This window comes from Nesoenas mayeri, assembly GCF_963082525.1.
Source record: "Nesoenas mayeri genome assembly, chromosome: 6".
NCBI classification, from domain to species: Eukaryota; Metazoa; Chordata; class Aves; order Columbiformes; family Columbidae; genus Nesoenas; species Nesoenas mayeri.
In genome coordinates, this window is record NC_137545.1 from 9,152,079 (window position 1) to 9,174,616 (window position 22,538).

Genomic DNA, 22,538 nt, shown 5'->3' on the forward strand with positions numbered 1-22,538 from the left:
CATTAAATCCTAAATCAAGGCAGGAAACAACACAGCGCTGGTATTATTGATACGCTCGTAATAAAGACAGTGTTTGCAGTTAACTTACTGGTAGGATGTCTCCGCAGACCCTTAAATATTAAATAAAACATTTGCTGACTCTTGTACAGTGTTTTAGCAATCCCAACAGATATTTTCATATTTTCTAGGAAAAGCTTTTAAAACCAGTAATTTACTAGTAATCAACTATGTGATAATCAGATTTTTCGTAAAAATTGGTTTTTGTTGTTTTGCTTGGTTTTCCTTTCCCAGTTACCTCGGGATATAGTGCTGACTATTTGTATACATCAGCTGCTTTTGTGGCTGATGCAGGAAAACACGATCTTGACTGCTTTGGGGATGCATTTCTAATTAGTATATATACCCCAGCCATTTATTTGTAGGGAAAATGAGCCCATGGTACAGAAAGACAGATTATAGCATATTAATTGCTTTGCGCTCATACGTGCTCTGGACGGGTTTAAGGCATCTCCTTTGGGGTGGGAGGAACGTATGGTGATCTCACAAGGTCCTTCCAACCCCGCTTTCTGCTGTCGTTCCAAGTGTGAGTTTTGTCAAGAAAGCTGCTTTTAGCAGCGTGGTGTGTTTATTGAAGAAATAAAAGGAAAAGCGTGGTCTTTGTTAGCGTGCCAGTTTTGAGGGATGACTTGCTCTTGATTCGATTTGCTATGGGAAACTGTTGGCTGAAGCCCTGTAGTGGGATCTCAGCTGGGGCCACCAAGTGCGCCTTTCAGTAGCAGATGAAAACCAAATTATTTTCTGCACCAAAGAGGATGACAAGACATTTTTGAGATGCATGTATTTTTTTCTGAGGAAATCAGAAAAAAGTTATTTAAGAAAATCAGACACTAGGGTAAAACATCAGTTCTGAGGAATTTTAGCGTGAGAGGAGGTGTAATGTAATTCTGAGTTTCAGCATGTGAATACTGCTGGGAGACTGAGTGCATGTTATGGCATAATGAAACTATTTCCTAGTGTTCTACCAAGAGAGCTTGTTCTGCTGTTGCTTTGCAGGGTGGCCACAGAGCTGTTTTGGGTGATGGAGTTTTATTTAGACTCTCCCTTGTTTGAGATTGCCAGGTTGGCAGAACATTACTCATCGCTGAGCAATAATCAGTCGCTGTTTTATCTTTTTCTTACAAGTTGAGAAGGCTGTGGAGAGGCAGCCCTGGTGCCGTAAGAAGTTTGTGTGGGCTCTGGTCACTTCATACTGGTGAATTTTTTCCTGATGATGAAGGAGCATCGGGTGCATGTGGCGATCAGAGCACCTGTAGGATGTTATCTTGACTACCCCCTTTCCAGGGGGCAAACGTGATGCCAAGGGGAAAAAAAGAACGAAGTTTTTAAAAACTGGTAGAATAAGGTGGGACTGGTCCTCTCTTGGATTTATTGCTAGTTAGAACATAGGAAACAGTGTTCAGAATTATAATTCTGCAGAAATCTGTGTATTCACTGAAACGTTGCAATGGAGGAGATGAGTCAAAAGTGGGCATCCTGTGCTGATGGTGTTAAATTTATTTGGGACCATCAAAGCAAAAGCTGCCTGCAAATAAACACGGATGGTGTCAGGTTAACAAGAAATTAAATAGTAAAGTAGCACATGAAATTCAGTGTTTGATGCAAAATAATGCCTATGGGCAGGAGAGGTCTGGCCCGGAGCAGGTGAAAGCTGCATGATTGCTGTTCCTTATAATTCAGGAGCTGAGGGTGTCAGATGAAATTACGGGCTGGAAAGCTTGAAACCAAGTCCTTTTTCTGCAAGCAATTAAATGCAATTCTCTTCCGTAAGGGATGTTATGTAGATTAAAAGAACAGATGGGTCTGAAAGGCAATGTGCAGCAATTTATGGGGGAGAAGCCCATGAAGTGCTGTTAAACATCAAGGAGAAGGGTGAATTCTGGAGCTTGGGCAGCCATGAGTTCTTCTTACCAGCAAGCGAGACGAAGTTAAGGAGTGAAGACGACTGATCGTCGCAGGAAAGGAAGAAAGCACAGAAGCACTTATCTCAACAGATGTGAGCTCTGATTTAAACAACAGTAATTTATTCCTGCTGAACTTCAGCAGCATCTGCAAGTGCAGCATGAGATCTTTTTACTTAGGACGTTACCCTCACTTCTCAGCAGTGCACACTCTTCTTAATGTATGGCTTACATGCACCAGAACACTACATAATCCAGGATAATTAGAAGAAGATTTTGGAGACAGGACTTTGAGCTTTGAAAACCTGCAAAATAGTTCCAACATACTTGCATCCGAATTCTTCAAAAGTCAAAGACTTGATCTTATGATAGCTAATAACTTTGTTTTCTTTCGTGTGCAGTGTTTTCTTTTTCTTTGCACATTTTAAAAATATCTGAAGATCTAGGGATTTTAAAAAATGTTCTGAATATTTTTGACCCCTTCTGGAATATGAAATTCCATTTTCAGCGGTAAGGTCTTGATTAGAGTGTATAAAAATCTTTACCTGTGCAAGCAAAGTATGTTGTTGCAGAGCAGAGGCAGCGAAAAGGACATCTGTGGAATGTAAATGAGAAGAAGCTAATTAGCAAGTCTCAGAAGAACAGAATGTGAGCACGGTTGTTTAATCAGTGCTTTAAAGCAGCGGGAGACATGGTTAGGTAAAGACAACTGGCTGGCAGCACAGACGGTGTGTGCTGCTGTTGCCCAAGTATGATGAGGGAAGAGCTTTGCAGATTCTGGAGCTGCTGTGCACCTTGTCTCTGCCCGTCCCTGTGTTTAATTTCTTTTCTGCATGGCTCTTCTGCTAAAGAAAAGGTTAAAATAATGATACGTTTTATTAGACCTTCCTCATTTCATTTTTAAATAGCTGCGTGTTAGTATGTAGCATTGGATACAGAATGAGTAGGAACCTCATTGTGTGTATTAATAAAGACTTCAAGCTTATAAGGAAGGAAAAACTCTTTCAGCTTTCACTCTGAAACATCTGAGACATCACTCATAGACAAGAGCCTGCATCGAGCTGTTGAGCCTTCCTCTTCTGCATTCCCTCGTCATTTTCTAATAACAGTACATACTGTGAAGTTTAAGAGCCTGCAACGGGTTCCAGGCGCTGAAGTCCCTCTCCCCACCTCTAAAGGAGCCCTCTCTTATGGGCTCACCTGGCAGAAACGGCAGCTTCTTTATTGGAATGAGCAAGACATTAATATTATTCTCAAGCAGACACGTGTGCTGAACAGGACAACCACTCCTCATCCAACAGCAGCAAATGTGGAAGGCTCAGTATCTTTGACACAGTTGTATCCTCCAGCTCGAGAGAAAAAAGAGAGCTATACGCTGCTGGATCAACAAAAGGCAAGAAATATGCTTCCTCTCTCCGTAAGTCCTTCCATATGGTGAGGCTTGATGTACTGTCCCAGCAACAACTCCTGCGATGGCAGCTACATCAAAGAGCTCACAGGCAGGGAAAGCCAAATAGCGTCTCCATGTAATGAAGTTCAGAATTCAGGAATGATAGAAGGGTCAACAGCAGCCCGTGCACCAAACAGCAGCAGCTTCAGAGCTGGAGAGCAGTCCAGCCCAGGGCCACATGAATAACATTTTCCACCATGGCAGAGCCTGCGCCCCCCTGCTGCAGAGCACTGATGGCTTCAGTGGGACTGTTCAAACACTTACAGTCACACAGATGATGAAGTGCTGCCTTGGAGTAGGGCCCGGTGGACTCCAGTCATCCGTTCCAGGGAAGGTGGCTGGGTGTTAAATCCTTATCTTGGAGATGTTTGCACGTGGGATGAGGCAGCGGACATCTCTGGATCCAGTCGTTCTCCTGCTGGGGTGCTGAGTGTAGGGGCATCGCTGAGTCCTTGAGATTGGCTTCCAAATCACGGGTGGCGTAATCTTTTCGAAGTACTTAATTTCTTTCTGCGGAAAGAATAGCTCTTTAAAACCACTCTGTCTAGCCATCCTCATTCTTCTTGAAATGCTGCCAACATGAGCCCAGTTTCTGGAGGCATCCAAGGGCCCGAACAGGGCGGTGCTTGGCTCAGGCACTGGTGACTTCTGCATGCGTTATGGGGAAGGCTGGCACCAACAGTCATCCGAGGAGATCTGAGGGTCTGATGGTCCCTTAGCTAAAGCCATGCTTCGGACATGTGAATTATTCTTTTTAATTTACATTCCTCTGGTGTTACCCACTTAGATATGCTCAAAGATGGGTTAGATACACTCAGTCCAGAGTGCAGGGTGCAGCTGTGTCTGCCTTGAGCAGTGAGACCGAGGGCGCTGAGGTGGTCAGCTCTTAGCAAAAGGCAAGTAAATGTTCTCTGTTGCTTAAACCATGAGTGTCTCACACCCACAGGTACTGGGGAGAGAGGATCTGAGCATGAAGACTGCTGGATCCCCTGGGCGAATGTAGCAGTGTCGTCCTGATTGCAAAGCAGCTTGACCATCCCCTAATATTTTTACAGGGCTGCTGATGGGAGCCCAAAGACGAGCCCTCACAGAGCACTGACGCGCTGGTCGGTGGGCAGGAAAAGCAACTTGCTCTTCTTCCCGCCTTGCTAAGGACTTTTGGAAGGACGTGATCAGATCAGTCCTGTCTCTTGTACGTGTGCATGATACCCAGTGGTATCATGCATCACTCAGACCCCATCATACTTCTGTTCCCATGTTACAGCCCAAACTTATGGGGGCGTGGGGGAGCTCTCATACCACAAATAGTCACTGTAGGGCATTTCCAGCGATGCAGTGGCCTTCTGCAGAGTCTGAGACAGTTCGTGTATTGGCAACATTACTGCACAGAGATGGCTTTTTGGTATTCTCCACATGCTGTCTTAGCTTACTGTGACTTCAAAAGCATCCTCCGGGCAGATGCTGCCAGAAGTCATCCCTGATAACAGGCCTGGGATGGTTTCCACTGGTTGTAGCACAGCCGCGAAGGAGCTGGATCAGTCTCACATGAGGTGACTTGCATCTCCCCACATCTCAGTGAGCAGACTGGATGCCAGACCAAACAAATAATCTCTTTCTTTCCTTCTCCTTTGCCATTGTTTCCATAAATAAGCTCTACACAGAGTAAAACGTGAAAAATAGCCAGCGATCCTTCACATGGAGAAATGTTACATTTATCCTACGATGTTCCTGGGCAGCTGAGCTGTCCTGACATGAGACAAGTCCCAGCAGTCTGGCTTCTGCAAAGGCTGTGACTGAAGAAGCAAACAAGCTTGGCTTTCATCGCTGCCTGCAAGACAGCCGGGGGTGAAGCGGAGGAGATCCAGAGCTTTGGGCTGGACACAGCCCCCCGGGAGCCGTCCTTCCCCTCTGCTCTCTGCACAGTCGCCAGCTGAATGGCAGCAAAAAAAATGAACAGGCATTTCATCACGTGTCTGCAAGCAAATCCTGTCTCCGTATGGTTGTTGGGGAGAATGTGGTAAAAGCCAACGCTTCTCACTTTTTGTTTAAATTAGGACGTGATTAGGTCTTGTGAAATAATGATATGGGGATGTCTGCCTTGCTTTTTGGTCTATTTGTAAAATTTCGGGGAGGAAATATAGAGGATGCTGGTCCTGTCATATATTTAGCACTGAAGGAAATGTCTGTAGTTAGCAGCTAGAAGTTGAAGGTCTGTTGTTAGCTTTGATGAGACAGGGTTGATCTTGCAGTTCCCCGGGGAAGCTGCTGTCAGCCTAACCTTACCCTGACAGTCCTGGGCGGGCGTCTTTTAAACATCCATTATTAAACATCTTCTTTGTTGTGTTGGCTTTTATGTTTGGTTTGGGGGTTTTTTGTTGTTGTTTGGTTGTTTGTTTGGGATTTTTTTCTTTTATAGAATCATTGAATTATTTCATAAACCTTTTTGATTTCATCTGGGATCAGTTCCCTTCAGCAATTGAAACAGCAATACTGATACCATGGTGTTGGTAGGAGAATTAGTAGGAGACACTTGCAAACTTACAGTGCTTGAGGTGCTGAATTCGCTCCTGTGTTACGGCACCTGAACCTTTAGCATTGCAGATCTATTGCAGGTGGTCATCTCCTGAGCATCGTTTGGTTGGATGGACACTTGATAGCGGTGATGTTACAGTCATCAGTGGGGTCCGAGCCGTCCCACCCCCAGTACTGCAAAGATCAGTTCTACAATTTAATGCATTTAGAATTAATGCATTTAAATGTGATGCATAAATATACATTTAATACATATGAAGACCTTATTTACAAAACGTGGGTCTCTGTTTCCTCGTTGTCCTCATGACTCCTGTGTGTCTCCATTAGGTCGACAGTGACACAATTTGGAATGAGGTTCACTCATCTGGTGCTGCTCGGCTGGCCGTGGGCTGTGTCATTGAGCTCGTTTTCAAAGTGGCCACAGGAGAACTGAAGGTTGGTATGAAAATAACACTTGGCTTTGATATAGGGTCTGTACAGGACTCGTCTCAGGGCTGTGTTATGCAGGAGGTCCAGTTAGCTCCATTTTAATGGCACCATCTGGCTTTAGTCATAAAAATCTTTGAGGATATCAGCAAGCGAACAACAGGCTCCTGGTGAATGTTCTTATGCACCGATTAATAGGAAGAAAGAAACCAGAGCAGCAACTGAAATCGCTATTCCAGTGTTATCTGAGGGTCTTGCTGTTGCGTTCAGCTGGGCCAGCCCGTTTGCTGTTTCACTGACCTCATGCAGAATATTTTCTTTTTCCCTGAATGGAAGCAAATGCTGTATCAGCCAGTTTCCATAAAATTCATGTCGACTTCTTCCCCCCTCCAAAATGAGGGAGAGCATCATCCATTGCTATGGTCTTGCGAGAAAACCATTGAGAACAACTATATAGTTTCAAAGCAGAATTAACACTTCTGGCTGCTACTTCTGCATCCGTCTTTATGCAATAAACCTTTTTTGTCTCACTTCTCCATTTTCTTATATTTTGTGTGTAGAATGGATTTGCTGTTGTTCGACCTCCAGGTCACCATGCAGAAGAGAGCACACCCATGTAAGTATGCATATGTGCTTTATCAGCTCGCCTTGGTCTTTTTCTCTTGTGCGATCTGCAGCTGGAAACTAGAAAGGTGGTTTGTTAGGTTAGTATTTCAGAATGTCTGCTTACTGATAGTGCAAGACAGTATTCTATTCAAAGCTCCCAGTAATTCTCTGGAAGATCCTGCTTAGTGGTTTCGGGTTGGTATTTTCTAGCAAGATTCAGTGTTACAAACAAACAAAAAAAGCACTGATGTTTTCATTTGCTTTACTTTTGTGAATTGTTTTAAATTAAATGTTGATGGCTCATGCAATGTGAGGAAAGCAAGGATATGCAGCTAATAGTAGTAATAGCAAACATAACCGTGTCCTGGGGTAACAACACTAAATTAGGAGAGTGTCAGAGTGGGAAGTCTTTGCAAAGCAAAAGCTGAAATCGGGCATCTTGTGCGTGTTTAATATAACAGGGATTTTGCCATCGGGCTGTTTTGAAATCAGGGTGCTGTGCATAAATCATGTCGGCTTTGTACATCTGGCGTAACGTGTGCTGAAGTTCCATGTCTTGGATGCTTCAGCGCTCACTGGTGGGAGGTGGGCGCTTGCTGGCGAGTTCCCCTTGACCCGGCATTTTGGGGCCTCTCTGAGACATCTGCTCCCTCCCAGCCGATGCACCGGAATGCTCCAGCCCAGGGGCCTTTCCCTTCTGCTCCTCCTCACCACGTCCTCCCCTTGTCCCCTCTTGTCCCCATCAGCGCTGGCACCGAGCGGCATCTCGTTGCGGCACATTTGGGCGAGGTTGAAATGTTCCCCATTTCCAGAGCGAGCATGAGACACCTGCTGCTGTTTTGTGTCTCTACTAAACACATGTGCGGCTTCCAGGGAGCAAAGAAGAGTGAAAGCAGAAGAAATTTCTTCCTACTGTATAATATCTAGATGATAGATGCATTGGGACCAAGGAACTCTATAATTAACACCTTTTCCTCTCTTCTCCCCCGTCTCGTTGTCTCCAGGGGTTTCTGCTATTTTAACTCTGTGGCAATCGCAGCCAAGCTGCTCCAGCAAAGACTGAATGTTAGCAAAATCCTTATAGTGGACTGGGTGAGTAAATGCTGGTTCTTACCCCTCAGGCAAGCAGGTGGAAATTTTTCTGGATATTTTTTTTTCCTTCTAAGATCAGCACTGATTTTGTAAGTCAGTGCAAAAAACATTGCCTGTGATATTCAAGCCAAAATTTGGGGTTTTTTTAAGTTTGTTGGCTTTTTTATTAAAGTGTTTTAATGAACGAAATATTTCTTAAAGGGTCCATAGGTTTCAGAACAAAATTGTAATTAATAAGTATTTGCTTTCTAAAACAAGCACATAACACAGTCTCAAGGATGGATAGCTGCAAGTCATTCTCTTTGGGGTATTTTTTTTTCTGAATTTTTTGACCTTAACTGTTATGATCCATCTCAGCTTTGTTTTCGAGATGTGAGGAGTGGTTACTGAGGGACAGGCTGTCTGGCACAGCTTGACCATCAGTCTGGATGGTCTCAGTGTCCTGCCTCTGGGCCAGCGCAGCCTCTGTGCGAGTGGGCAGGCAGTCAAAAACCATCTCTAAGTTGGAACAGGACAGTGAAATATTCTGCAGACAACACAGCGGAGTTGAGAAAGAGCTTGTTTGGGGTTTTGCCATGGTGATGTATAGATTTGAAAATGTGCCTGATTGATTATTTTTTTTCCCTAGATTTTAAGAATGTATTTATGTGGCTGTGAAGGCATTTGTGTTGCTGGGTATCAGCCAAGAGTTTTGATTATATTGCCGCAAATCTCCCATGGGCTAGACCCACAAGTTAAAATGGATAAATTTGTCTTTTTGACCTATTGGATGGAGAACCTTTTCCTCACTTCCCACCAACTGTTTTTATGTCAGGAAGGGGCATTTTGAATACTCGTCCTGCTACAGACTGAATTTCTGCACCAAGTTAGCAATACAGTAGGGGATCCACTTGATGGGTTTCTGTTCTTTAACCTTGTTGGGTCCAGCACAACTTTGCTGGGCACTTATATCAGAGGTCACCCCACAGACCAATTAAAGATGCAGATTTAGGGTAACTAACACAGTCTCTCCATCCCCCAAGACTGGATATAAATCCAGTTCTGTCCATCCAAGCAAACTGATTCCATCCTCAGTTTTGATTTATGCTTGGGACTGTGTTTACCCCCTCTATCCTGTTTGTTAAAGAAGGCCAGTTGTGCAAAGCACTTTACTCTCATTTACGATAAACTGCTTCAGCTAGGTCAGTTAAGTGCAAAAAATGAAGCACTAAAGCAAAGAAAACCCTTCCAAATCCCAAGTTGATGGCTTTGTTCTGCATTTTTATTATGGTACTAACCTCCCTCATATAATGCAATCTCTTTCCCCAAAGGATGTTCACCATGGGAATGGTACTCAGCAAGCTTTCTACAATGATCCTAATGTTCTTTATATTTCACTACATCGCTATGATGATGGGAACTTCTTTCCAGGCAGTGGTGCTCCCGATGAGGTAAGAGTGTGGATCATCATGGCATCCACCTGTGTCTGATAATGGTGATTCACGTGTCCCTAAAATCTCGGGGAATCTCTGCAAGGCAAGGCTTGGAGAGAAGCTCCTGCGCTCGTGCTTGTTAGTGCCCCTTTGGGAATGCATCACCTGAGGTTTTGCATTTGATGCCTTCTCATCCAAGTCCTAACAGCCATGGACATTGTGTCCTGCCCTGCGAGCTGGCAGGAAAACACATATCTTGGCTAACGAGCAGAAAATTGAGTCAGTGCAGTTAGGGAGAACCTGTTCCAGAGGAGCCTTCTGCCAGGTGTCCCAGCACTCCGTGTACTTCTGAGAATTTCCCCCTTACAGGCATAGATTGTTTCTTAGATGCATGTAGAACAGGTTGCCCATGGCCGTGTCACTGGTGCTTGGGTTTCCGGTCACAGCCTTGGAGTCCATCTGTCCATCTGCCTTTTTCCTGGCCCTGCCGAGCCATCGCTCCCCGTTACTGCTGTGTTCGCATCGCGCAACCCGGGCGCTGGGAGTCGAGCACCAGCCGCTGATGCTGCTGGACCAAATCCACCGGTTCGTGGTGGTGTCCTCAGAAGCTGCAGCAGAAGGATGAGGCCCATGGAAGTGGGAACTCTTGCACTCCAAACCCTGTGTGGATGCTGTCACATCCTTCCTTAGGGCACCGACACGTTCCCTGCTCCTCTGCCTGGCTGGTGGGCTGGGCAGTTAGAATGCAGGTTACAAACGATCACTATTTGTATTATACAATCAATAAAACCTTCGCTGTCCTGTAAGGTCCATTTGAACTATAGCTTTGACTTAAATTTGAATTTAAAATGGGTTGTGCTTAACGAATATTTGGTCATCATCCCTCATATGTGATTTATCAAAGGGAAATTATATGGAATACTTAGTTTTGTGTACTCGGAAGCACTTCAGATTACAGCTGAAAACTCCTGGAGTTCTTATCCTGTCATTTTTACATTTTCCCTTCATCGAACATTGAGGTTGCCATTTCGATTTCTACAGAAACGTAATGTGATACTGCTTCTTTGTCCTGTTCGTGCATTACTATTGTAGTGAATAAACAGCATCTCTTTGCATCAGGCTTAGTTTCTGCTTCAGGATACAGAAAGGTCACAGACATACTTTTTTCTGACCATTTAATAATCTGTTAGTCTGGTTTATCTATATTTTAAGGAAACACCAGACTATACCATCCACTCCATGTTTACCATTTATAGTAACTTTCAGATATGTGATTCCAGACCAAATAAAACAAAGAATACAAACAAATTCAGTTAAAGCCACAGATGGATAAATAACCCACTGTGGATGAATGAACCCCCCCTGTTTTTCTACCAGTAGTATTTGCACCAATACAAGAAACAACGTGAAATAAAAGCCCTGGAGCTTTATCTAGCCTGAATTATCTGGCTGTGTATAGTATAACACATTAGTTTTCAATATTTTTTTTTTTGCTTCTTGGAAACCCCTGGTTTATTTTTCATTTTCCCCGCTTCCCAGCTATTTGCAGTCAGTGCAAATGGGGATGTTTGCAGTACATGCAAGGATAGGGATGCACTTACATTTACCACCCACATGTCCCTCAGGCAGCTCAGATCTCTTCTCTGTGAATCATATTTTTCCCCAGCAGAGGGGGAGCTCGCTCTGATTAAAACTGTGGGTCTTTTCCCCCAGTTGCAACTGTGATGAAGTATCAAATATGCTTCTGAATAAAGCTAAAAACAGATTAAATTAAGGAAAGGAGGAGCTTTATTTTCAGTCTTGCCTTGGGGATTGAGTCCCTCTAGAGAGAATAATTAACCTAGCTACCAGCAAGGTATTGTAGCAAAATCCATGTTCAACTGGAAGAATAGCAAGACGGCAGAGATGTGTTGCCAAAATTCATTGTTTCCATATGTGTAACTGAAAAGTACCATCTCCCTTTTGCAGGTTGGCACCGGAGCAGGAGTTGGTTTCAATGTTAACATGGCCTTTACTGGTGGCCTTGATCCACCGATGGGAGACACAGAATATTTAACTGCTTTCAGGTAATATTCAAGTTTTCCTCTTTCAAACAAATTTTTCGCCTAAACTGAGTTTCTTTTTCCTCATACAGTCCTCCTTAATCTTGAGTTTCTCTCCTGCTAAGTTTAGAAAGACGAGATTTACATGTAGTTGCAGTTACTTTTTGAGTACCATAATAAAAATAAAGCTGAATTAAGGAAAGAGGGTATTACTGGGCATAAGAAGTGCGCCTGGGACATTTAGGAGATTGACATACTACTCAGCACAGATTGATGGATGAATGTAAAATGTCTGCTGATATTAATAAGCTCTTCTGGGTTTGGCTAAAAATCTTTTTGCCTCTTTGGGGTGAGTATTTCTATGAGTAAACCCACCTGGGTAGGGAGGAGAACCCAGAAAGACTTTTAGCAGGTCATCATGAGTTGAAATTTGGAAGCGCAGCTGCCCCAAGGTTTGAGACATCATTACTGTGCTGCAGATGATGCTGCTTGACTTCTGAGCAAGTTGGCTGCTCAGTCCCTCCCTTGCAAGAGCTCAGCTCACTCCCAGGTGTACCGCGCAAAGCGATGTGGGCTTGTTTTGATAAGCTTCAGATTTTATTGGTTTTCACCCAAGATATCAAATACTCCTGTTCCAACCAACTGGAAATTGAACCAACTGTTCGTGCTTTTCTTATTGGGTTCTGGTTTCTCCCCAGAAGCAGCATGTTGTCTGTTATGAATAAAAATGCAACCTTCTCTTAAATATGTGTTAGCCATCACTCACTGTCAGTGTGAATGAAGGCAAGCAGAGCTGTGGAGTTGAATGGATGTGTTGCTGGAATAACCTCCTTGAGTAGCAGGAATAGTAAATATAAACCACTGTAACAGTAAATATAAACCACTGTGCTGGGTTATATAAGCATATTCAAGCATGCTCAAAAAAATCTGATGTCATTTGAGTCTCCAAATGGAGCAGGTAATGAAGCCGCTTGTCTATGTCCAGCTTGTCTTATTGCCCTGCTCACGGAAGCATGACACCTGGAGATCACAGAGAGGTATCTGGAAGGAATCATTTGGTTTTACCTTCATTTTCCTCCTTGTATCAGCATCATCAGAAGAGGTGCATGAAGCTAAACACGTTAGCTGATTTGCAGTCATGCACACCCAGGTTGTGGTTAGGGTTAGGGTTAGGGACATTTCTGAGAATGTCACTGTGGGAGCACTGCAACAATGTGGGTTAAACATCACACCCCTCCGAGCAGCTAATGGGCAAAATACCCCAAGAGGGTGATTGTACAACATTGGCATTTTGGGGACTTGCTGCAAGCCTGGAGTGGTGCATTTTCCTCCCAGAGCTGCAGAAAACAGGAAAAAGAGGTATTAAAATTAACTATGGAAGCAACAGAAGAGCAAGGTGAAAGGAAGGCAGATCTCTGTGTAGAGGAGGACTTTAAGTAATGCAATAGTGAATAGAGACCAGTGGGAGACCACACTTTACTTTTTGATATTCTTTCCAGGAGAACAAATGTAATTCTCTGACCTGCTGGATGTATAAGCTTCATTTTTCTTAAAAACTGTCCCATTCCACCCCCTGCCTCCCCCATGCTGTGGGTCCATCCTCCCCAACTGGCACCTTTTTAAACAGTTCCTGGTTGAAGTGGTTTTTTGTCCTCAAACCAGATCCAGTGCACTTCTGGCGACCACCCCGCATAAATTCAGGAAGACACACACTTGCCAAAACACAGGACATGAATTTCTGGCGACAGGCAGATGGAATATCACCTTCATGGAATAGCATTAAACCTAGGAGCATTATTTTCTGTTCTTCCCTGTGCACGTATTTGTATTCCGTTATACTGAGCAAAAAGAGCTTTTACTCTTCAGCCTGCCATTAAAAAGCCTTCCAAGAATGTATACAATTTAAAATAACATCTAGTCAAATAACTGTCATTTGTCTTGATGTTTTATTCCTGTTACAGGAAAGCAGCACTTTCCTCCAAAGTGGAAGTCTGTTTATCCCAGCAGTCAACAAGACTGATCTCTTCATTGTAAAGAGAACCTGTAGCTCGCGATGGAGTGACATACTTGCTATTAAATATTAATTGAGTTTCAAGGCTCCTGGAAAATTACTCAGTCTGCACAGTAGGGCCTTTGCCAGCCATTGCTTAATAGGCGCTGGGGTCTTTTTGCCCAGAGACTGCAGCTATTTGGGGAAGATATTTTGGAGCAAGTCACAGCCATTATTTTGACAGAGTTTTGGGACGTTGTGACTCATCCTCCTAGGTAGCACCTCCCGTAGCCTGCCCCATGTGCACACCTTCAGTCAATAAGTTAAATTGGAAGCTTTTTTTAATCTCATGCCAAGTTTGGTCATGATAATACATTATCAAGTGACCTTTTTGAATCTTAACCAGATTCTTTGAAAAACATTTTTTTTCCCCCCTGAATCCTTCTATTGATTTTAATGTAAAATAATGCTTTGAAGTTTGCAATTTATAGTCCCCCGAGAGTTAGAAAGTGAAGGGAATGGGTCATATATCCTTTTTTTTTTCCCCTTCTTTTCTTGTGTTAGCCCCTTGAGACAATGCATGCCTTCAAGGCAGCACCTTGTTATTCCACCCCATCGAATGCCACGTTGCATTTGCTGGGGATCAAACCTAAGATGAAGAAAAGATAAGAAAATTGGCCATAATGAACTCCAGAAGCAGCAGGCATTTTCACCATGAACTTGGAAACTCACAGTGGAGAACGGCGCTTTAATTCAAACCAGTCCAAATGCCAAACTGTGAGGCTTTGAAGTCTGTAGAGGAATCAGTGGAAATCCTTTGAGCTAGGCAAAGATACTGATATACTTTTTCTTCTTTTTTTTTTCTTTTCCCTTTTTTCAAGCCTTAACTCTTCACATGCTTGTCTGCTTTTAGGGAAGAAAACCCTCTTTCCACATAAAATGAGCAGAAGAAGAAAAATAAGCAACATTCTTTTCATATTTTTTTTGTTTTATTTCAGGATGAGCGGGTGTATGGATTTGATAAAAGCATGTGCTCTAATGAAATAATAGCTGAGATAATTGTCCTCATAAATTAGCCTTCTGATGAGTGAATAAATAAATCCCAATGAAACCTGTCATCCCCGCACTGAAAACTTATTTCAGTGTCGTTTTACTCGTCCCGACGAAAGGTCGGTAACTCGCATCAATGGTTTTTCTACTGAGAATTTCTTCTCCGAACCTTTGGCTTCCCCTTATTTGCCATAGAGCCAGGACAGCCTGACCTCTTGGTGTTTGTTAATACCGCCGAGCCCTTTCAAAAGTGAGAACAAGAGTTAAAAAGGCAAAGCGGAGAGCAGCTCTTTGTCGCTTATTGTCTTCATAACCGAGGGCTGAAATCACTGGCTGCCCCGTCTCGAGGTTGGGGTGATATCATGATTGCTGTAAATTCTTTTTTTTGGGGGAGTGAGCAGGGTGGAGTCACCCTGGTCACTAATAAGATGTACAGAAGGGATTTAGGGAGTTTGCTGCGAGCTTTGGCGTTCGTCCACCCCATCGTAGCGGCGGCTCTGCCTGCCCGAGACAGCCTGACATTGTAATTTAGCTGACCGATCGCTGGGCAAAGGTCCCGCGCCTGAACTCACCGCCCAAGTATGTGGGCAACACACATTTCACAGATTAGGCAGAAATGTGTTAAACTCGAACGTGAAAAATGCAGGGCATATGATTTTAAAAGGCCTTAACTCATCAAAATGTTATTGGTATTTATCGCTGTTATTCCGTAGTTATAGAAACAAACGGTTGTAAAATTTGGGTTTGGTTGTTTGGTTTGCTTTGGGTTTTTTGGGGGATTTTTGATTTGGTTTTGTTTTTTCCTGTGGTGGTGTGGGGTTTTTTTTCCTTGTTTTGTTTTGTTTGATTGGAGGTTTTTGTTTGCTTTTTCGTTGTTGTTTTTTGTGTCAGGGTCTGTTGTTCCCGAACTTGTTATACAAGCAGAGATCTTGTTTGCTTCTATAAATCCTCATGACGTTTTCGAAACCATAGTGCACAAACCCAGCTAAGAGACCTGCAGAAAAAACTGCGAAGACAGTGGCTAATTCCTTACTACACAGGAACAATTACTTAGTGAAATTAGAGTGTATTATCCACAGGAGTTTTCCCCTGAATTTACTGGAAGAAAGTTTCCCTGATGATTTTAGCAGTTGTGTTGTCTCGTGCAAGTTTTTTTCCCTACCATGAGGTCTCCTGCACAATTGTAATTCCATATAGAGCTTGATTCCGTGTTAGTTTTATTTTCATTTAAAACACCTAACGCAGAAGCAAAAGCCAGGGCTGTATTTGAAAAGTCCCTCCTGCATTTCTCAGAAAGTATTAAATGAGTTTAGGAGGCAATTTTGGGGGGGGGATTTTGTTTGTTCCTTCGATCCATAAGCCGTATCAGGAGTGAGTAAGAAGGAGAGGGGGGAAGATGATGATGTTTTGCCTGGAACGGTTGTTTCTGTATTAGAGATTTCATGCTCTCCTGACACCGATTTCGTCCCCAAACTCCTAATTCCTTTTGACATAGTAAATGACCATGGAGATGGCTGCTTGGAGAAATAAAGACCCGAGTCTTCAGGAGACTGATTAGCCTTAGGAGCAGCAGATAACATTTTGGTTTATATATATATATATATATAACGCTGACAGTGGGAAAGTGTCTCTGAAAAAAATCCTCAGCCTTCTAAGTTTCACCAATTTCCTCGCTTCAATTGAGTATTTAAAGAAAATTATCTGTAGGATTATTTAATCTGCCTGTCATATATCAGCCATTTAGTTGGTGCATTGGCTAGTAACACACTAAAAATTATTCAGTCTTCTGGAATATAGATATAAAATTGTATATTTTTTCTTCTCCCCCAAATGATGGCAGAACATGATCACTGATTTTTACTGTTTGCAGCCATCAGTGTTGACTAATGCATATCTCTTCAGCTTAGCTGTACTCTCAAGGTGAAATGAAAGGATTTACTTTGTTGTAAGCAAGAAAAACAACCCTCTGAAATTTAGGAAATTTGAAGGTAGCCCTTCTATTTTAAGAAATTCTGCATGACTTGGATGAATATTCAGTCGTACAAAGCTTTTCATTCCCTGGTGAATAACTCTACAGCCACTTTATCCATTAGTTAAAAGACCGAGTTCCAGACAAAACTGCTCACCTTCTTGATAGTAATTTTAATTTATGGCGCTTTTTTCAGTGCTGTCACCAGGGCAAAGCCATAGGATTGTTTGCAGTTTAATTGTTGCTTTCTCTTAGGGACTTAGCGTTACTGTGATGGATATGAGCAAAGAAAAATCAACAAATAAAAGATTGGGTTAGATGCGTGTGAAACGCTGCCCAGAGATGAAGTCCAGAAAGATCGTTTGAAAGTGGTTTGTTTGCTTAAGTCTTAAATATTTGTGTGTTGAGGTTTTTTGTGTTTTGTTTTGTTTTTTTTTAAATTAAAAAGGGAAAAAAATGAGGGAGTGCCGAGAGGCAGGAGGGGTTTGGCCCTTCTGCGTCAGGTTTTATGGCCAAAGATACGGCTGCTTACATACGTGGTGAGCATCAAATAGAGCCGGGACTGCAGCTTTGCAGTGCTGGTGTAATACTGAGATTAAGAGAGGAAAGCAGAAGAAAGAGCAGCCCAGGAGTGTTTGCGTAGGAATCCCAGGTGAAGGAATGGGTTCAGGTCTGGATTTGGGAGTGTTCCTGAGTTTGTGATGGTTGAGGTACTAAAAGCACCATTAGCTTATTTCTTCCAACAAAAATCCACTGTGCAGACAGAGCACCACTAGCGATTGCTCAGAAATGAAGATGCTTGCAGGAGTAACCAGTTGTGGCCATGTGGTCACCTTGTCCTGCACCAGAGAAAGCTCTGGACATCCTCAAAACAGCTTATTCTAACTATTGTCAAATACCGATTGATTTACTTTTAAACAGCGACTGCTGCTTTTTCTCTTCTGGAATTTATACAGGCAGAGGTCAAAGTTAACTTGCTGTTGGCTGTGCTGCTGGAGGGTGTCTTCAAACTGTTGTCACCACGCGGGGACATTCAGCTGAGCATCACCAGCACCATCACCAGCTGTCCCTGCCCCTCGGGTGCGTTTGTGCTTGGGCTGGATGAGGCCAGCTGACAAAACGTCACCAGTTCGGGGTTGCTCGGTGCTGACAGACCCTGCACACAGCTCGGGTGTGCAGGTTTGGGCTTGATCTGCAAACTAGCTTGTGGTGACCCCACGCATCACTTGAGGTTCTAGGAGCTCCCATGATATAATCACTTTTGGAGGGGATGGGGAAAAAGCAAACCTGATGACTTTAGCAGTTTTCCTTTGGTTAGAAATTAAAGAGCTCAGCAGGACTTCAAAGCTCAGGGAAAAAAACCCACAACTCTACCACGTGCACTTGCTTCGAAACTGCTGCTTTAGTCCTTTATGAGAAGCAGTGATTTCTACTTAAAACGTCTGTGGGTTTCACCAAACAGATTTTGTCAACTGTAAAATCATCAGCAGAAACGGCGTTATTTTGTCTTTCTGATATAAACATCTCCCCGAGGACAAAATGTGTGCGGCGATCACGTCATTTGGGGAAAACACTAAAATTCCTCCTTCAGATTTTGTAAGAATTAAAAGAAAATAAGGTCCTTTTTTCATAGGTTTCTGTGTCTGTGTGCGCTGAGACTGGCAGGCAGTAGTAAGATTGCAGGAGAATATTAGGTTACTGCAGCAATTAGTTGGCAAAAAATTAAAGCTAGGTGGCTTTTATTTTGGACTGCATGTTGTTCGAGTGCCTTGACCAGACTTGCAGTGTGCCCAGTGTCCCTGCCTGTCTGCTCGATGGTGGTGATGGAAACTACTTGATGAGTTTGACCAACACTGGAAGTATCTCATTGCGTGGTAGAGGTTAATGCTCCATTAAAAATAAACTGCAGAAGGCAAAATGGCATGAGATCGGTGCCATGGCTAATACAGGTTGCTAATACAGGATGTCTTGTGGCTGTTTAACATCATTGTAGCTAGAGATGTGGATTTTTATGAGCGTTTTGATAGCACTTGAGCAATCTCAGCACTAAACAGACCTTTCTGGGATCTTTCTGTTTCTCAGAGCATCACATAACGACGATGCTCAATAAAAGTGAAGTTCTCACGTATGCAAAGATATTCACAGATTCATGCTTTGGGATATGAACAACTTCAATTCATGCTTTAGAAAGTTAACCCTACCTGTAGCTGTTCTTAGGATGGAGAAATGGTGAATACTGTTGTCTTCAGTACCAGCAAGGGACGGCGTTGGTCAGGCTGCCCTAGGGGTACATCCAAGATTCAGTGTGTACGTTTATTATGGAAAAAAAAGAACCTATTTTGGAAAATACTGCTTTAGATAAAGGGCAACCCTCTGTGCACATCCTTGCTTTTCCAGCATTTCCTGCAGTTATCAGAACCCAATGGAAGACTTCAAAACAAGTTTCAAGCCCATGTCTGTGGGTACCCCAGGGTGAGCTACAGGCATGAGAAGGTGTTCATAGTAGACTGAAGAGAGAAAGCAGAGAGAAAATCATTTTGCTGAGAAACCACAGAGATAGACCTCTTATTTAATTCAAACACTAGCCTTAACAGGCAGAGGTTTATGGATACTACGCAGTCCAGTCCAATTTTTTAGCAAAAGTAAAAGCTAGAGGGTGGGGAACCAGATTTTGCAGAGGCATATTTGGGTGGGATATCTGCATATTAAAGCTTTTTGCCCTATGTAATATCCCCAGCCTTTCATTATGGTAAATGAGAAGTGCAGCAGGGAAAAACTAAATGGCTTTGCAGATGCTACAAAGGCTAATGGAGATAGTTAGAAGGAGCAAAAGGAGACAAGTGCCACAAACCAAAGTCACCGTCAGGTTTCCCAGGTGGTTTTGCAGCCTGTGCCAGATGGTGCCTTCTTATTTTCTTATCCCCTCAGCGTCTTGTATGTAAAGCAAGACATGATCACAAATGGAAAACGCAGGTTATGACAAATTATTTCCTTGATCAAGACTCGAGGTTAGTGATGGAGGAACTAATAGGCGTTACTGGAAAAAATAACGTGAAATTGACTTTAAAACTGTGCTGCGTGGTGGTGCAGGGTGTTCTGCCAGACTTGTAAGAAAATAGGAGATGGGCTTCGCTACCGTGGAATAATAGCACAAGGTTTTATAACAGGTTTGTTCAAGATGGTTCGAGTGTTCCTGCGTTTGTTCAAGAGCCAGAGTAACATGTCTGCCATTGTTAAATTTTCATTGCAGAACGGTAGTAATGCCCATTGCCAACGAATTTGCCCCAGATGTTGTGCTGGTGTCATCTGGTTTCGATGCGGTGGAAGGCCATCCCACACCTCTCGGAGGATATAATCTATCAGCAAAATGTAAGTTGTGGGTTTACAAGAGCAAAGCTCAGAAACTGATGTGAATTGCTGCTGTCCTAGGGACTAAAGTACAGGTTTTGCCCTTTGGTGTCTGTCTTCAAATCTTTCATTTCAATGGCAAACTTCTCAGGCTTTTTGTGGGTTTTTTCATGTGTTTTGTCCTTGCACTTGTAAATATTTGGGTCTGGCTGAAGCCTTCGTTGTCTTGAAGCATTGGAGATTTCATTTTCAAGTGCAAGAGTAAATTATATAAGGAAATAAAGTCCTTTGTAGTCACTTCCCTGTGCAAAGCAGCTGCTGTATTAGAGTGTTATGCATTTTTAATGTACAATTGCAGAAAGAGACAATGTCAGCTGTAAACACTGTACCCCACTGTTAATACTAGAAGTTGTCCCGTTTTTCTTCCAGGATACCTTACTAAAATTTGAGCTGAATATTTTTGCTCTCCATCTTTGAAGCAATTATAGAGGCCCACAAAAACATCCCTTTTGCTTTGGATCCATGATGTTTTGCATTGCACTGGACATGCACTGATTTTTTTTTTCCCTCCTTGGTTACGCTGGCTTTATCTGGCAGTGTTTCATTCAAGTCAGTTGACAAGCCAGTTTTTCTTGTGAAAGGACTTTCTTTCTTGTTTTATTTTTAAGAGTTTGCTTCAGCCAGGAAACTTACTCTCTACAGTGAACTTCAGAACCTCGTAAGGTAGCTAAACCTATAAACTTTATATAAGAATAAAGTGAAATAGATTTACAAGACACAAGTTATTTAAGATATCCAGAAACACTTTGTAATGAGGAGGTCTTGTTTACCTGCTTATTGCATTTCCTATGTTCTGCCGCTCTCACAAAACAATTATGGAATCAGCCGTGAATCTTTTTATCTGACTGTTAATTTGCCAATCTGCAAAGGCACTCGTGAAAAACCAAAAGCAGGGAGCGTGGATGGAGGGTTGAAATGTTTTTTCAAAGGGGGAAGGTTGCTTTGAGGACACGTTTTTTAAATCCTCGCAGCTTGGTTCTGTTTTGTTTAAAGGGTAGAAATGTATTGTGTGTCATATGATCAAAGTCCCGGGTGCCCCAGGAATTTTTATAGCATATTATATACGGGAAGAAACGTCTGTTAAGAACTAGATGTCAGATATCTCTGGGGCACTGAGATGCTGCTATCGCAACTGAAAGCACCGGCAGCAATTTTACTGATTTCCCCTCCTCCCTCCCCCGTGACTGCTCCGACTTTGCATCTCACAAAGCAGGGCAAAAGCCGCCTTCTTCCACCCTTTTTTCCTCCTTCCAAAGGAGATATTTGCCGCTAGATTTAATTCGGGGTGCGGAGGGGCGGCGGGGAGACGGTGGGGCCTCTCACCTGGAATAAACTCCAGCAAAGCGCTCCTGGGGAAAATCCGGCTCCGTCCCGCAGCGCACAGGGGGAACCGCGGCTGGGATTCTGCAGCGAGCGCATTAAAACCCAACCTGGCTTATATTATGCGTTGAGTCCTTTCAGATCCCTTGTGGTTTTTTAATATGATGTAATTCCTCTCTATAATTCTTTGATCCTTTGCCAGGAGCCTGATTCCAGCCGCAACCTTTGCCCTTCTCCTGCATTTCCTCTTCTCCCTCGTTACAGGTTTCGGGTACCTGACGAAGCAGCTGATGGGCCTGGCCGGGGGTCGCGTTGTCCTGGCCCTGGAAGGAGGCCACGACCTGACAGCCATTTGTGATGCCTCGGAAGCCTGTGTTTCTGCTTTGCTGGGGAACGAGGTACAGAGACGGGCAGTACCGGGGGCCACCACCTCCGTCCCCTCTTGAATTTGGGCATCTTGTCCTCTGAAACAGTCAATTCGACAAATTTTTGTCATCATTTTGGGTCCTTTTGACACATGTTGATTTAAAGAGTACATGTATAATTTGTTTAAAAACTACCCGTGTTGGCAGTCCACATAGCTAAGAATCGAATTTGGATGTATTCTTTATGCGAATAGCTTGCTTTGTGCTCTTTGGAAAACAACCTTCTCTTTGCAGACCCCTCTCCAGTACCACAGCCTGTACCATTTGCACTGGGCAGCTTGCTTGACATTTTTTTCAGTTGTACTTTTTTCCCTTGACATTATATTTTGTATGTTTTGCAAGTCTCTGTGTTGGAAGAGCGTCAGATGTGTCATGGAAGTTGGCCAGAAAGGCCAGAGTATGTGATTGCAAGATAAGAGCAAGGCAGACAATTACATGAAAGAAATCTAGTTTTTGGTTTCTGGGGAGGTCATGGTACTAGAGGCAGATACTTCAGGTTTTCTGCCTGCTTTTTTTCCTTCTCACTTTTACTCTCAGAGAGATTAAGGAAGAAACTATTCCAATTCCCTGTGCCCATTCTCCTTGGTTCAGCAACTGCTGTAGCTGGCACCGAGTGAGCAGCTCATGCCTACGTTTCTTCCAATGTGGTTGATATTTATAAGTTCAGTGGTGGCATTTGACATGTCTTTGGGCTCGGGGAGTTCAGGGGTCATGTACTGCACAGAAATATGGCAGCAAGGAAATACAGAAATCAATTATTGGCAGCAAAATCCCAGACTGGGGCTCTTGTGTATCTGCTGTGTGTATACCTTTTCATACTCTTCTGTTCAAGAAGCGTATTTCTGTATAATTCATGCA

The 22,538-nt window shown here is 43.2% G+C and overlaps 1 protein-coding gene across 1 annotated transcript in view; it reads left to right on the forward strand.

Moving 5' to 3' along the window:
* HDAC4 (histone deacetylase 4) overlaps window positions 1-22,538 on the forward strand; it is a 227,995-nt gene that overhangs the window by 198,309 nt on the left and 7,148 nt on the right. Inside the window, 7 exon segments of the mRNA XM_080347184.1 lie at window positions 6,268-6,375; window positions 6,927-6,982; window positions 7,977-8,064; window positions 9,375-9,494; window positions 11,445-11,542; window positions 19,778-19,896; window positions 21,520-21,653. Coding sequence (XP_080203310.1) covers window positions 6,268-6,375; window positions 6,927-6,982; window positions 7,977-8,064; window positions 9,375-9,494; window positions 11,445-11,542; window positions 19,778-19,896; window positions 21,520-21,653 — 723 coding nt within the window.